Genomic DNA, 16,891 nt, shown 5'->3' with positions numbered 1-16,891 from the left:
TTACTTTGAATTCTATGGTTGGTCACATTAGTCCCAAAGACTGCATTAATAGATTAGTCCACAAGGACTGCATTAAAGGATAAAGAAAGGTAAAATCAATGGGGGGGTGTAAAGCAGAAGTAGGCTCGCCAAGTGCAGCTTTTTCTGAAAAGGAGTACTGGCCATTCACAGAATGTCAAAAGCCTAGCTTCAACATTTCCACATTGGAATCACACTGGCTAGCAATATGATGAGGAACATGCTAGCCAGTGTGATTCCAATGTGGCAATGTAGAAGCTTAGCGTTTTACATTCTGCGAATGGCCAGTACTCCTTTTCGCTCAGGAGAGCAGCCACTCTCTGTAAGGTCTGTAGGTAGTTCCAGTATGAACAACTATAGAAGCCCTTTTTTTTTTTTTTGACAGTAACAATATATTTATAGCATAAGAAAGTAGCCTGTAAAAGGAAACGAAAATAAAAATATTTGACCTTAAAAAAAATCTCTTTAGAAGTGCTATACAACAGCATGAAGAAGGGTGCAGGGAATTATGTCTGTCACAATTGTGGCAATGCAACAATAAGGAGAAAATTTCTTCCCCAGAACTGAAATGAAAGGTTATAGTCACTGCAGCAAAACCTAAAAACTTCTGTATGTATTTAGTACAGATGCCTTGAAATAGCAATAGTACTTTATTCAATCTCATCACGGATGGGCGAGACCTCCTGCCACTCCAACTTGTCTCTTTTCCCCCCATCCCTGAGGTATAAAGGTAGCAGTGCAAGGGGCAGGGGTAGATCGCGGTAAGCATGCAGCAAGAATACACCCAATACAATGGTAACAAAGCCGCTGACTGTCCCCACCACACTGCTAGCACTCAGGTGTCTCCACTCTTGGAACAGGATCGCAGAACAGGCAAGAACAGAGGATGTGAACAGCACGTAATAGATTGGCATCACCAGAGAGGCTGTAAATACATCCAGGGCTCTGGAAGAAACACACTGCAAATGACAAATGTACAATACCAATACAAAGAGCAGCAACAAATACACACTTCTACATTCTGGTGCTGTAAATAAAAGCAGAGTGATAAAACTTGCAGGGTGCCGGCAGACTCTTGTTGCTTATGTTCGGTCACTCTGCTTGCTGTATAACTGAATACTATAATGAAATAAATGGTTGTATGTAGCAAGAGAGTTATTGTGTGTGTAAGGTGAATGGCAGAAGCATTGCTCACCTGTTTAGATAGTGGATTTGGACACTGATGCAGATGCACAGGCACAGTAATAACACCCATCCAAGTGGATCCTTATACACTGGCAGTCCAGAGAATAGACCACGGATGGCTATACCTAGCCCCTTTACACATGCCACTGAAAGGGATCCCACAAGGGAACAGATGAGTACATATACCAGCACATAACTGTGACCCCAGCGGGGGGCAGCCAGCAGGGCAAGCAAGAGAGAAAACAGGAGCACGCAGGAAACAAAGGCCAGAAATTCTACAATGAAATACAGAGAGATGCAATGACACATAGATACTGATGCAAATTGTATTATGATCTGGTTCAGCTTAGAAACGGACATATATGAGAAGGCGCTGCCTACCTGTACAATTCTTACCATCGGGCAGTAGACCTATACCTACAATGGTGAATAGTGTGCAGCAAACATGAATGTAGTCTGCCTCTTTATTTCTATCAGGCACCCATACCCTTTTCATGATACAGCATTCCCCATTAGAAACATAAGCCATTTACTCAGTTGATGTTTACAGCACAATAAACCACAGCAGGTTAGCAATAGTTATAGAATGTTCTATTTTAACAACTTTTCAATTGGCTTTGATTAAAATATGGGACTATTGACTAGTGTTAATTGGACCCTAGCAACCAGATCGCTGTTGAAATTCTAAACTTGAAGCTGCAGAACAATTAATTAAAAAAAACAACTAAAAATGAAGACCAATTGCAAATTGTCTCAATATCACTGCCTGTACTGTGAAAATTAATTTAAAGGTAAACAATCTATAGGGACTGGTCTGATTGCTACCTGTCAGGAAGGATTTGTTCCCCCTCTGAGGCAGATTGGAGAGGCTTCAGATATGTTCATTAACTTTAAGGGGCCCATTTACTTAGTTCGAGTGAAGGAATAGAGGAAAAAAAGTTTGAATTTCGAATGGTTGAATATGGCTACTTCGACCTTCGACTATGACCTTCGAATCGAACAATTTGAACTAAAAATCGCTTGACTATTCGAAGTACTGTCTCTTTAAAAATTTCTTCGACCCCCTAGTTCGCCACCTAAAACCTACCGAGGCCAATGTTAGCCTATGGGGAAGGTCCCCATAGGCTTCCTAACAATTTCCTGATCGAAGGAATATCCTTCGATCGATAAATTAAAATCCTTTGAATCGTTCGATCGACCGATTATTCCTTCAATCTTTCCATCGTAGGAATAGCGCAAAATCCTTCGACTTCGATATTCGAAGGATTTTACTTCGACGGTCGAATATCGAGGGTTATTTAACCCTCGATATTCAACCCTGGGTAAATGTGCCCCTGAAAATTGCCCCTTTATCAGAGCTCCCAGTAGATCCTTTCCTGTTGTGTTTCAAATGAGGGTGAGCGGGAGTGTTCTAACAAACCCTGCCAGAAGCACAGTGGGAGTGAGACAGCCAATTACAGCCCTGCATTCACACAAGCAAAGACAGGCCATCAGGTCCACCTAGCTGCTGATGCACTGGCACAGTTTTGTTTTTACACAATATGTGTCCTAACAAATTTAAGTACATATATTTTAAAACGGATCAAATCATTTTGCAAATTTTCTGAAAAGGCACCCAGCCTTTCCTTGCAACTCTAACTTCACCGTCTTTTTGGTGCTTTTTGGGTGTTTAGAAAATGCTTGGTACAAAATCACATTCTCTCTCTCCCACAAGATAGACATACATAAAGGAAAAGTTTAATTTATTCCTTTATACATGGTCTGGTGAGTGCCTACTATCTTTTTGGTACAAAATAATATGGACATTATGATAAGTGTTGATTCCAAAACAGCTTATAGGATAGCAAGATACCTGTGCTATCAGCTCGATCCTCTTACCTGGCTGTTTCAGTTTTACTTCCATGTTACTCAGTGTTGATACCTCTTCCTCCTGAGGAGCATGGAGAACCATAATAGTGGAACCCAAAATACTGAGAGCACACCCAGTCTTAGCGGGAGAGGTTAAATACTCATTCAGAAAATAAGATGAAAGGACCGCACTGTGGAGAAATATTGCCATTAAAATGTTATACATAGCAACATAGTAAGTTAGGTTGAAAGACGCCCATCAAGTTTAACATTTTAACTATTTTAAATGCCTAACTGCTAGTTGATCCAGAGGAAGGCAAAAACCCCATTTGAAGCCTCTCCAATTTGCATCAGAGGGGGAAAAATTCCTTCCGGACTCCAAAATCGCAATCAGACCAGTCTCTGGATCAACTTGTACTATAAGCTATCTTTCATAACCCTGTATTCCCTCACTTGCTAAAAAACCATCCAACCCCTTCTTAAAGCTAATGTATCAGCCTGTACAACTGATTCAGGGAGAGAATTCCACATCTTCACAGCTCTCACTGTAAAAAAAACACTTCCAAATATTTAGGTGGACTCTCTTTTCTTCTAATCGGAATGGGTGACCTCGTTTCAGCTGGAAAGTCCAACTGGTAAATAAAGCATTAGAGATATTATTATATGATCCCCTTATATATTTATACATAGTTATCATATCACCCCTTAAGTTCCGCTTCTCCAGCATGAACAACCCCAATTTGGCCAGTCTTTCCTCATAGCTAAGATTTTGCATACCTTTTACCAGTTTAGTTGTCCTTCATTATTATGCCCTTCATAATAGTGTGTTCTGCACTTTATTTTACAGTATAATAAGGGGAATAGTGCTTTATTCTTTTCTGCTTATTTTCATTTCAGTAGTAGGTGCAATATGGAGGCATTTCACTAAAGGCAGCAACAGAAAGTGGTTTATGTTTTTGGCCACTAGAGATTAGATTGTTAGATTATTTGCAACAGAGGCAAGAAATGTGTCAGCTTCCTTCTTGTGTTTAATGCAGATATGCATCACACAAAAAGCTATGCTATCACAATTTGCTGCTTTCTATGGGTAAATCTAAGTATGTAACAATGGTATGTTTTGCCATGTTCAAAATTTCCCATAACATTATTTCTTTCTTTTAGTAGTAGTTTTTAATTACAGCTCCCTCACTCAAGGTTGCCAGCGCTGCCTTGTTCTATACAGACTTTTGTCTTCAAGCTGGAGGTCAGAAAATTCAATGCACATGTTAAACTTTCCCATTGCTATTATGAGGATATTCTGCCATCAAATAAATCTACATTTTAGCACAACGAGATTCTGTAATGGGGAAGCACAGAATTCACTATTTGGGATTTGGCCTTCATGAAAGAAAGAATCAGCCAAATACCGAACCTGAATCCTAATTTGCATATGCATATTAAGGACAGGAAGGGAAAACCACTTTTTATTTCCTTGTTTTGACAAAAAGGTACATGACTTCATTTCCCAGACCTAATTTGCATATGCAAATTAGGATTCGGTTCAGCCAGGCACAAGGATTGGTTTGAATCCGAATCCTGGCTGAATCCCAAACGGAATCCTGGATTCAGTGCATCCCTATTCTGTAATATCAATGTTGTCTTAAGAGGTGGGGGAGAAAAATTTGTGGTATAAGCAGGTAAGAATTTGCAGATTCAGAGGTGGGAGAAAGAGGGAGGGGGGGAAGAGACTTCCAGTTGTCTCTCATTTCCTTTACCTCACCAAGACACTCAATCCTCCCAGGGGAGTCACCAGTGTGGCAGGCGCAAATATATATGCAGCAAAGTTAGCAGCTTCGCCCAGTCCCACTGCAAAACAACAGATGGGAAGGTCAGGTGAGTCCAAAATTAGGTGTATGCTAAATAAGTTGTGAAAAGATACTTACTGGACAAGAGACCTGCCCACCACAGCCATTCCTTGAGGTAAGCATGCCCCCCTTGCCCTGTCAGGTAGAGACATAATTATTTAAAGTTATATCTCTGTCACTTTCCTACAAAACTGTCAGGAAAGGAAATTATTAAGCAAAGCCTCTGGTTACGTTCTGTAGATTACAATCTATATGATGTAGACAATGATATTCTGATGCAATTTGCAATTGGTCCTTATTTTTGTAGTTTTTGAATCATTCAGCTTTTTGCTCAGCAGTTTTCTGAAATTTCAGCAGCTACCTGACTGATATGGTACAATTTACCCCAAACAACCAGAGACAGTGGTGAGAACTAGAGACTGAAAAATTAAAAATTGAGGCCTGAATAGAAAGATAAGTAATTAAAAGTAACAATAAAATTGTATGCTCACAGTGCAATTTGTTTCTTGGCTGCTAGGGTCAGTGACCCCCATTTGAAAGCTGGCAGAAGAGGAAGGCAAATTCAAAAATTATAAACAAAAAATTAAAACCAATTGAAAATTTGCTAAGCATTAGGTCATTCTTTAGTGACATATTAAAAGTTTATTTAAAGCATAGTTCAAAAGCATAGGGATATCTGGGTACTGCTGCCAATTCTCACCTGCCCTGAGCTGCCCTTGACTGCAGAATTTGAGGAGACCCTTCTTTTTTAGAATAAAGCTGCTCCCAATGAAAAGGCTGGAGGAAAGAGCTAGAACCAGCCCAATGTAGAAGTCATAACGGTTTCCTTTAGTCTCCATGAAAACCTGTAGAACACACAAAGATTAATACAAATCATTAAGTGTTCCTAATGGGTGCCAATGTTCTACCAGTTGGCTTCTATAAAGCCAGTTCTACTATGGCACACACTGAGGAAGAAACAAATAGCTGTAAAATTGCTCAGAGAAATCTTCTCAGCACTTCACACTGCAATTTATATTATTTTTTCTAGTTTTCAAGATATTAGGAGCCTTTAAACTGCTTATATACTGAATCTGATGTTCTTTTTGGGCAACTGTCTAACATCAGGAAAAAATTGTCTTTCTGCAGCAATGGCCAGCAGCAACCATGCAATGGTTTGAATAAGAGATGGGAATATGAATATGAGAGGGCCTTATCAGAAAAATTCACATTACACATGTAAATTGCAAAAGTACTTTAGCAGAGAGCTCTAAGTAATTTTGTTTTGGGGGTGTCAATTTACTTCCAACGTATGTTTTTATAAAGATCTTTTTAGCATGTTGGCTTCCATATGATACACGGGGTCCCTCTGTGGGTATGCAGGCATTTATCTATATAGCACCACAAATAACTAAAGCATTTTGCAGAAGGAACAGTTTCCCATCCATGGAGTTTAAATAAATACAGTATCTGAAAACATGTCCCATCTGGAAAAGCTTCCAGCTCCCCCCATTCTACCACGACAGTATGCCATTTTATCTATAAATTGGGTAGTTCACCTTGTTCCTCTGCATCTTACAGCTTTTAAATTAAGTTCACTGACGGCAGCACCACAAATAATATTGCTCTGTAAGGCAACATTTTGATTGTTACTTTTCATCATTTATCTTTCCATTCAGGCCCTCTCCTGTTCATGTTCAAGTCTCTGATTCAAATTATTTCTTGGTTGCTAGTGTAGTTTGGACCATAGCAACCTAATAGTTTCTGAAATTCCCAACTGAACAGCTGCTTCCAGGACACAGCAGTACCTGCTCTCACTCCATACCCCCCTCAACTATCCCACTTTTCACGGGACAGTCCTGCTTTCAGCTGCCTGTCCTGCTGTTCCGGGATGTGGACTTAATGTCCCGCTTCACTGTGGCTCTTTTTCACTCTTCCTGGTTTTTTTCCTCACTGTGTTCCCCAAAGTCTCGCGAGAAGAGACTATGCTCCTGACATCACGAGCTGTCGGCTGAGGACCCAGGAAAGAGGCGTGACTGCAGCCGGATGGGTGAGAGAAAAATTAGGAGATGGCTGCAAGTAGGGGAGTGAGGAGGGGGAAGAGTTAGTCTGCCAGGTGAGGACTGGACACTGTAGGTGGCGGCGGGGTTTGCATATCATCAATCATGGGCGGATTTTCATTAAGGGGCCCAAACCTCCCTGTTACATTAAATGAATAAATTAAAAAAAAAAAAAAAAAAGACCTTTACTGAGTTGAAGGACTTACGGTACACTATGTCTGTTCAAAAGAGGGTTTTGCTCCACTTATTCTGAGGCTAAATAATAGCTTCTATAAATCACAGGCATGGTTGGCAGGCAGAGAGACAGAACATAGGCTACGTTCCGAAGCCGGGTGAAGAGGTGAGGTGATGTCACAGATCTCTCAAACGTCTTCGGCTCTCAGACATTTTGTAAACGCGTTCCCTTTGCAGTTCACGTGAGGTAGTAACTGTGGCCTTCTGAGCTGATCCTTGCCCTTCTGTCGCTTGCAAAATCGGCTGACAGTGCCTGGTATGTGCCAAAATCTGCATGGATTATATATTAAGGTGCACTAGGGCAGGATGGCTGCAAAAAATGTTGGAAGTAACAGGATTAAGATGTTAAGATATTAACTACTTAAACGTAATTATAACTAATTATATATGTTTAATGGAAAATTAAATATTCACATAGCAACCACAATATGGTTATTTTTATCTTATTTCCTACAATTACCCACCACCTTGCAGAAATGCAGTCATCAGTTCCTTTAAAGGGGTGGTTCACCTTCAAACAACTAGTTGTTTTCAGATAGATCACCAGAAATAACGACTTTTTCCAATGACTTTCTATTTTCTATGTGTCACAGTTTTTCTAATATTGAAGTGTAAAGTGTCATTTTTCACCTTCTGAAGCAGCCCTGGGGGGGGGGGGGTGCCGACCCTGTAAACTGTTCTAAATTGATACATTTAGTTGATACATTTCTTATCTTTGTCCCTGCTGAGCAGAATCTCTGGGTTTCATTACAGGCAGCTATTAGACTTGATACAATAAGTGCTAATACTCCAGAGATGCTGCTGAGAAATGTATCAACTAAATGTTGCAAAATTGTAACAGTTCAGAGTCTGCGCCTGAATTATTGTGGCGCCAGACTCAAACACCAGAGACACAACATTCAACTTAAAACTGGAAAAACAGTAAAAAATTAATTGTGGAAAGTGAAAAAAGTCTTCATTTCTGGGGAACAATCTAAAAACAACTGAATTGAAAAAAGTGTTTGGAAGGTGATCAACCTCTTTAAAGGAGAAGAAAAGTCGTTTGCCACTTGGGGGGTGCCAAATGTTATTGACGTACCTGAAACCCTGTGCCAGTGCTCCTATCAGCAGAAAACTGCACCGGCCCAGAGTTATTCCAGCGAGCACCACAGAGAGATCTTTCTTCACATTTCCTGGGGCAGACTCATGCACAGTAGAATGAAATAGTGACTTTTTAGGTAGAGTTCTGCTTTTCACTCTAATGCACATGCGCAGCAGTGTGAAGAAAGAGGAAGAAGGAAGAGGATCGATCCGTGGTGCTCACTGGTATAACCCCGGGCCCAGAGTTTCAAGTAAATCAATATACTTGGACACATTTCATTTACTTTATTCATTTAATGCAACAGGGAGGTTTATGCCCCTTCATGAAAAACCGGCCATAAATGATTATATGCCAACCCCGCCGCCATCTACAGTCTTCAGTCCTCACCTGGCAGACTAAGTCTTCCCCATTCTCACTCTCCTACTCGCAGCCATCTCCTAATTTCTTTTTCACCCATCCGACTGCGGTCACGCCGCTTTCCTGGGTCCTCAGCCGACAGCTCGTGACGTCAGGAGCATTAGTCTCTTCTCGCGAGACTTCAGAAAACACAATGAGGGGAAATAAACAGGAAGAGTGAAGCAGACCCACAGTGAAGCGGGACATTAAATCCACAACCCGGGACAGCAGGACAGGCAGCTGCAAACGGGACAGTTGGGGGGTATGTTAAAGAAGCTTATTATTTATGAGGGAGGCGGGCAGGCAACCTTCAGAATAAGTGCTGGAGCAAAACCCTCTTTTGAACAGGCATATTGTACAGTAAGTCCCTGAATTCAGTAAAGCACTTTTTATTTTTTAAACGCATTTCTTTTAATTTATTCATTTAATGTAACAAGGAGGTTTGGGCCCCTTAATGAAAATCCGCCCATGATTGATGATATGCAAACCCCGCCGCCACCTACAGTGTCCAGTCCTCACCTGGCAGACTAACTCTTCCCCCTCCTCACTCCCCTATACTTGCAGCCATCTCCTAATTTTTATCTCACCCATCCGGCTGCGGTCACGCCTCTTTCCTGGGTCCTCAGCCGACAGCTCGTGACGTCAGGCGCATAGTCTCTTCTCGCGAGACTTCGGAAAACACAGTGAGGCAAAAACCAGGAAGAGTGAAACTGAGCCACAGTGAAGCGGGACATTAAGTCCACAACCCGGGACAGCAAGACAAGCAGCTGAAACGGGGCTGTTGGGTGGTATGTATAGCCATGTAATATTTGTCTTGCCTGTATGAACCTTTTTTTTTAATATTGTGTAAATGTACAGTTCTGTTTATCTTAGAAGCTCTGTAAACATTAACGTGGTCCTAAAGTCATGTGTTTAAAGCCCTTGTATAGGTTCCCATCTCTAAATAAAACAATTTTGTAATGTATATCTGTTAAAAATGTTGTACCTATGTTTAGATACATGCGATTTTTTTTTCTGCAGCTTTTTCTTCTCATTCTTGTTTGCAATCTCCTTTGCCCATCTTATGCCCTGATGCTCTGAGGTTGCAGTCATTTCTCAACAAGCATGTATATATGCAAGGGTTAAACCACCCTTGAGTCTTATCTACCTGTTAAGCATGGGAGGGACAGCCCATCAATCACTAGTTACTTAGAAGGATGGCCAGCAGCCACTGAACTCTGAAGGAGATTGCAAACAAGATAGAGAAGGGAGAGCTCAAAGTGGGTACAAATTTTTTTACAAACATACTTTACAAAATTGTTTTATATAGTGATAGGCACCTATATATGCATTTTAAAAATTGACTTTAGATCCCATTTAAAGTCTACATATATAAAAATGCTAAAACAATTAAAGAAAAGTAATTTTCATGGCCAAAACTTTCCAGGGACATAGTCATAACCAGGATTGGACACTCACATTTGGTGACAGTTGATGCAGCCTTTCCTTGATAGCTCTGCCTGATGGAATGCTTTTATTTTACTAAAGGGATGGTTTACCTTTTAGTTAACTTTTAGTATGTTATAGAATGGACAATTCTAAGCAAGTTTTCAATTGGTCTTCAATATTTATTTATTTATTTACTTATTTTGCCCTTTTCTCCTGACTCTTTCCAGCTTTGAATGGGGGTCACTGACCCTGTCTAAAAACAAATGCTCTGTAAGTCTTTACATTTATTGTTATTGCTTATTACTCTCCTTTATACTCTCAACCTGCCATATTTATATTCCAGTCTCTTATTCAAAGCAATGCATGGTTGCTAGGATAATTTGGACCCTAGCAACCATATTGAAAAATTGCAAAATGGATCGCTGCTGAATAAAAAGCTAAATAACTCAAAAAACACAAATTGTGAAAAATGAAAACCAACTCCAAATTGTTTCAGAGTCTACATTATACTAAAAGTTAAGTCAAAGCTGAACAACCCCTTTAATGTCATAGAAAGTAAAAAAGAAAGGAGGACCACTTTTTTTTTGCCCAGGAAAGTGCAACCTTAAATGCTGAATTGCACGTCTGTACGCGTTGTAATACTTTTATTTAACTGTTGCTTAATGGTATAGGTGCAATATGTAATCTTCTCCTTTTTTTCCACCCTTTAGATTTCATTGCCACTTCTGCCAGCTTCACCTGACAGATTGTCTGAGAATCCATCATGACTTCCACAAGTAATACAAATGATGTTCAAGTCACTGTTATTGGTTTTTTTTTACACTATAGTATAAATATTGATGAATACCTGGTGTATACAGTCAATCCTGTAATATGACGAGCTGCCTTAAAGTGCTAAAGTAAAGATATTATGTGCTTAAAGCTGCAGATGTTAGAGTAAAGGCAAATTGACTGGAAGGCACCTATTTGTTAGTAATCCACATTTAAATCCATGACTTAAATTTTTTTCCCCAGGCCTGTCCTCTTCAATAAATAATATATATGAACTGGGCCAGGGGCACTGCCACTCTCACTGGGTTTTCAGCAAGCCCCGGTGGCTGTCCAAGATCGTTCAAATGTGCAGTGTAATAAAATTTCCTTTGTGACTGTACTGCATATGGGAAAGCTCATCTTGGAGATCTTGGAAAAGTGCCCCCAGGCTCACTCACTCTCCCTTTCTCTCTCTCCCAAGGCCAACTGATTTCTGAGTTTTACATTTTCTTCCCATAGAACAGAAGACATCAAGAAGCAAAGATGATGCCCCACATGAACTAGAGAGCCAGTTCATCTTGCGACTCCCACAGGTGAGTATGCCACAGAACAAAGAATCCTATGTGAAACTGCTTCCGTTGCCCCTTCTAAAAGATTATACTACTCTTTTTGACGAGCCCATTCAGGGTGCTTACTTAGAACAAGGTGAGGGACGGGGGAATGACTCTGACAGCCTCTGGGGGATGGGGAAATCATCCCCATGGAATTGCTTACCTAAGATGTTATTTTTCAGACAGTGTAATCAAATGTGTTTGTGTAAATAATAATAAATATATATATATATATATATATATATATATATATATATATATATATATATATATATATATACAATATCAAAACAGGGGGGTTGTGGGAGCACTCTAAAGGCTTTAAATATATATATAAGTATAATAAATGCTATTGCATATGTACCCAAAACAAGGGTTATTTTGTTACAAAGTTATGATCATAAAATTGATAAGCCACCATACCACGTCAAGGTAAACCCCGAATGGCGGTCCCTAACTTGTTTTATATTTTATGTGCATTTTAGCATTACCTGTAATCAATGTCCATTGAACGCTGTTTTTTTCACTAAGGGCTAAATCCTCCCCAGCCAGCAATCAGGCTTTTAAAGGAGAGATATTCAGAAAACAAACGCCCAATTTTAAAAGCATAGGATCACCACTAGTTTAATGGGGGGGGGGGTATGGGGTGCTACAACCACTGGAGCTATGCCACAGCTCCTGGCTAAATATACAATATCAAAACAGGGGGGTTGTGGGAGCACTCTAAAGGCTTTAAAGTATATATATAAGTATAATAAATGCTATTGCATATGTACCCAAAACAGGGGTTATTTTGTTACAAAGTTATGATCATAAAATTGATAAGCCACCATACCACGTCAAGGTATATATATAGAATAGTTAAGAGCACTCACGGGTATTGTGAAAAAAGGCTTTTATTGGAGTATTACAATCTACCCCACATCAACGCGTTTCGGTTCTCTCTGACAGTCCATGAAAGCACTCACAGCGAACGCCATCCAGTGTGTATCAAAACATTATTTATTGGTGCATGGTGTATCAACGTGTTTCGGCTCACCTGGAGCTGTCGTCAGGATATATATACACACACAGTAGTCATGGTATCAGCACACTCGTTGCAGAAGTGTATAAAGGGTTTTATTGTTATAAAACAATATTATTATTATCGACGTTTCGGTCCCACCTGGGGACCTTTCTCAAGGATAGTGTGTACATTTTGCATTAAGGTTTAAATACCCACCCCCACCTTTGAATTTTTGGCGCCAACATGACGTCATCAGTCCATATACAGATGTGTGTTTTAAAAAAAGTTTCTTTTGTTTAGTGTCATTCCATTTCTCCACCATTAGGTGTCAGCATTGTGCCTCTGTGAGCTTTCTTTTCATGTATATACAAAAAAGTTACTTTGTTCCTTCACTGAAACAATGAAAGATTAAAAACATTACTTACAGATCTTGGAGAATAATCATATAGAGTTCTGATACTTTGTACATGCTTTTCCTGTAAAGTGAAAGAGATACAGTGAGATCTTTGCTTTCATTTGGTTAAAACCTTAAGTAAGAAAACAGTTTAGCTGTAGTTGTCCATTTAGTCCCTTAGGTGTGACACAGTCAAGTTCATATATCCAGAAAGCTTCACGTTTTAGTAACAAATTATCAATATCACCACCTCTTGGTGGTTTTGGTTCATGGTCAATTGACATACACTGGAAAATTAAAAAAGAAAAGGAACTCTTAACTCCCAAAATAAACAGGATCTCAAAGGTTACACACGAGGGCTGACGACCGTCAGAAAGTCAAAAAATGCTCAAAATTATAAAGAAAAAAGTACCCCGTAGGTAACAACCTAATCAGTATCCAGCATACGTTAAATCTCTTAGGATTTAAATAAATTAATTAAATAAGTAAGTTAAGGTGAAAAACGTGCCCAATCAATTAATGAATTAATTGATCAACTACTTGATTTTAGAATAATTCATAAATACTATAAAGTGCCAATTAGTGCATAATACCCATTAAGTAGTTTAATTAATTATCATTCTCAAAATAAATAACAATTCATGGTTGAAATCAACCAAAAAAAGCTAAAAGGATAAAAATGACAAAGTTCATCAAAGGAGTGCAATTAACTGGGAAAAGATGCTTGAATTAAGTGAACATTATTAAAAACACATAAGAAGGTATATTAAGTTAATCAAGTGCTAGTATTTATATAAAGAGTGCTGGAAATTAAATTAATTGAAAGGATCCCATTAGATTAAAAAATGACCACAATTGGGTAGAAATAATACCAATGCTACGGTCAGCAGAAAAGAGAGAGGATATAATGAAATATAAGAAGGTGGAGTTGTCCCAAAACTAACTGCCTGTTGTTTTCTAAGTCTGGGACACCACAAAGAGGAAGGCAGGACAGGGTAACCGAGACTGTGGCCTTGGTATATTAACTTGCCCTGATCTTAAAGAGACTAAGTTAACCCTAATAAGCCACAAATCACCGGCCCCTTAGAATGGAAAGAAGATTGTTTAAGATAAAAGAAAAAACCGTAGCAATAAGGATTAGATCCAACCCCAGTAAAAGCACCAAGATTCAATAATTAAGATACAGGATTTGAGCGACTCGCCAACGCGTTTCGCTTAATAGCTTTCTCAAGGCGAAATGCACTAATTGGCACTTTATAGTATTTATGAATTATTCTAAAATCAAGTAGTTGATCAATTAATTCATTAATTGATTGGGCACGTTTTTCACCTTAACTTACTTATTTAATTAATTTATTTAAATCCTAAGAGATTTAACGTATGCTGGATACTGATTAGGTTGTTACCTACGGGGTACTTTTTTCTTTATAATTTTGAGCAATTGACATACACTTGAATGCTAACGGGTCACTTGCCTCCTTCCAGTGTTTAGCCACAGGTTGCTGTGCAATATCTTGTTTGTTTACATCAATTTTTCTCTCCGTGTCTAGTGCTGCCCTGATGCTGGCTCTATGCATGTTAATTCTCTCCTTCAATTTCCTGATAGTCTTTCCGCAATAAATCAAACCACATGGGCATTTGATGACATAGATTACCATTGTGGACGGGCATGTTAACCTGTGTTTGATAGCATATTTTCTGCCAGTTCTTGGGTGCCTAAACTCCTTTCCTAGTATTTAAAGGATTGCATACTACACAGCCTGTGCACTTATACACACCTGGACGGGATGTCAAAAAATGTTGTGCCCTGGGTTGCGTGTATTTTGCCACTGGGTCAGAGGGGCTTAAGTTTTCTTTGAGGTTGGTATTCCTTGAATAGCTAAAATTTGGCTTGTTAGGGGTCATTTGGCCACTATTTCCCAATATTTAATTATGGCTTCTTTTGGGGTTGTTCCATGGACATTACTGCATTGGTTGTTTCTTCAACCAGTCTGGCGGGATAACTCCTCTCTTAAAACTTTTTCCCCATTATTATCAAATCCTCCTTTCGCTGTGCAGGGTCACTATCTATTCTAATGACCCTCATCATTTGCGATCTGATATACAGATACATTCATTGCCCCCTTGAGCCTTTTTTCCTTGCCTTTTATCAACTTGGCCGTAGGTAAAAAATAAGATACAAAAAAGGGCCTGTGCACATCAATTAGGAGATATATATATATATATATATATATATATATATATATATATATATATATATATATATATAAACAAAAAGTCCAGACCACTTGCTTAATGGAACAAAAAAGATTTTTACCAAGCAAGAAATTGCAACGTTTCGAAGCTCCCGCTTCTTTATCAAGCATAAATGATTACAATGACATCACATCCTATAAAGGGTCATAGGCATAAGTTCCGGCCACATACACATGCAGAATAATTAAGCACAACCCCATGGTATCACATGGTATCACCTAGAATAAGTATAATTAAACATTACTGGCATAATTCTTATAAACATCAGGTTATGCATCAAGAAAATAGAAACAATTCAACAACATCATATATTAGTTTTCACTCAGACTAACGAAACAATGTAACTAATAGGATATGTTATATTGATCAGTCCCAAAGTTACCCCTTCTCATTCAATAATTGTATCATCCTCATATAAAGGCATATAGATCATATTCTCTATTGAGTCCCTTTGGATGTAGTGTTTGTAGTGTATGGATCCAAAACTTCTCCCTTTTCTGGAGTTGCTGGAGTCTGTTGCCCCCCCGACGTGGGGGGGCAACAGACTCCAGCACAAGAAACCTCAAGGTTGCTACCGAATGTCGTGCTGCATGGAAGTGCGCCGGAACCGGTAATTTCAATACCTCCTTTCAAATAGTTGATTTGTGCTGGCTTATCCTGTCACGTATGGGTTGAATGGTCTCCCCTATGTAGGCCAACCCACAGGGACATTTCAGCATATAAACCACGTACTCAGTGTCACAAGTATAATGGTCTTGTATCTCGAATTTCCGCCCTGTGTGGGGATGTGTAAAGGCATTTGTGCGTATGACACTAGAACACTGATTACATCAGTACGAACGGACTCGTGTACCGGTGGATACCGGGACGTCCTTACGTTGCTCCATCTTTCTTCCGCAATCAGAGGACGCAAGCACACGTAGTACGTGCACCACGCCAGGATAGACGCCAGGAAATTGGCCGCAGCAGTTCAGGTGAATCCATTGCCCAGTGTACAACGGATTCGTCCGGCTCCTCTCGTTCTTTTTTAGGGGAGGACAGCGCTCCCTCCAGCAGCGGGGAGCACGCAGGGGCCATTCCAGAGGTAAACGCCGCAGGCAAGACACGACCGGCACGGACCACCAACAGGACAACGCAGAGGAAGTGACATCGCTGGTGATAAATATCTCTAAGAAGGTACTGTCACAATCGGAACTTTGTGTTCTACAGAAGGGTTTATCATTCTGTCCCTCTGCTAGATTAGACACATTCTCCCTGGACATAGACCAGCAGCGGTTCTATAGACTACTGCGACTTAAAGTACAGTTTAAGGATAAGGTGGGTGGAGAGACTCAAGCCCATACAGAGTCACTTACTATGCAACGCTTCAATTTGTATAAGAAGAGCAAATATCTTCCACCTACTTCTAACCATCCAGTTAAGACTGTTATCAGCTTCATAGCTCGTGACATTAACCATTTAATACAAGACCCGAAGGGACTAAGGTCTATGCGGTTTAATAACAATTTGTCAGTAACTGAACGGGACTCTTTGTGTTCGCTCATGGGGGATGATACTGTAATATACAAACCTGCTGACAAGGGGGGAGCCCTAGTAATTTTATACAAGGAATATTATGTACAGGAAATCCTGGGTCAATTAAGTGATGGTAATACTTATGTATGTCTAGAAAGGGATCCGACGGTAGAGATAACAGGTTTGATATCCGAGATGTTGTCACGTTACCAAGATCTAGGGATTATCAATGAGGGTCTTAAGGATTTTCTTACACAGGAATTCCCCTGTATTCCGGTGTTTTACA

At 39.7% G+C, this 16,891-nt stretch overlaps 2 protein-coding genes across 12 annotated transcripts in view; one reads left to right on the top strand and one right to left on the bottom strand.

Moving 5' to 3' along the window:
* Positions 1 to 548: 548 nt before the first annotated feature.
* Positions 549 to 9,254, bottom strand: MGC108429.L (MGC108429 protein L homeolog). 6 transcript variants are annotated; one of them, NM_001089198.1, is given in 8 exon segments: positions 549 to 963; positions 1,214 to 1,478; positions 3,082 to 3,242; positions 4,806 to 4,896; positions 4,974 to 5,030; positions 5,596 to 5,740; positions 7,141 to 7,478; positions 8,637 to 8,737. In NM_001089198.1, coding segments are annotated over 6 exon segments (1,008 nt in total). In that variant the 5' UTR covers positions 5,735 to 5,740; positions 7,141 to 7,478; positions 8,637 to 8,737; the 3' UTR covers positions 549 to 668.
* The window catches only part of taf7.L (TATA-box binding protein associated factor 7 L homeolog), a 29,319-nt gene continuing 21,194 nt past the window's right edge, over positions 8,767 to 16,891 (top strand). For 2 of the 6 annotated variants that reach the window (XM_018228976.2, XM_018228973.2), the window contains exons 1-4: positions 8,767 to 8,907; positions 9,210 to 9,433; positions 10,784 to 10,849; positions 11,343 to 11,416. In XM_018228976.2, coding sequence (XP_018084465.1) covers positions 10,837 to 10,849; positions 11,343 to 11,416 — 87 coding nt within the window. In that variant the 5' untranslated portion in view covers positions 8,767 to 8,907; positions 9,210 to 9,433; positions 10,784 to 10,836. Of the gene's footprint in view, positions 9,006 to 9,209; positions 9,434 to 10,300; positions 10,344 to 10,783; positions 10,850 to 11,342; positions 11,417 to 16,891 lie in introns of those variants that run through there. The other 4 variants (XM_018228975.2, XM_018228974.2, XM_041572044.1 and 1 more) reach the window with 4 other exon arrangements.

Source organism: Xenopus laevis, chromosome 8L, assembly GCF_017654675.1.
Source record: "Xenopus laevis strain J_2021 chromosome 8L, Xenopus_laevis_v10.1, whole genome shotgun sequence".
Lineage (NCBI taxonomy): Eukaryota > Metazoa > Chordata > Amphibia > Anura > Pipidae > Xenopus > Xenopus laevis.
Note: the sequence above shows the minus strand (reverse complement) of the source record. Positions and strands in the feature narration are given on the sequence as shown.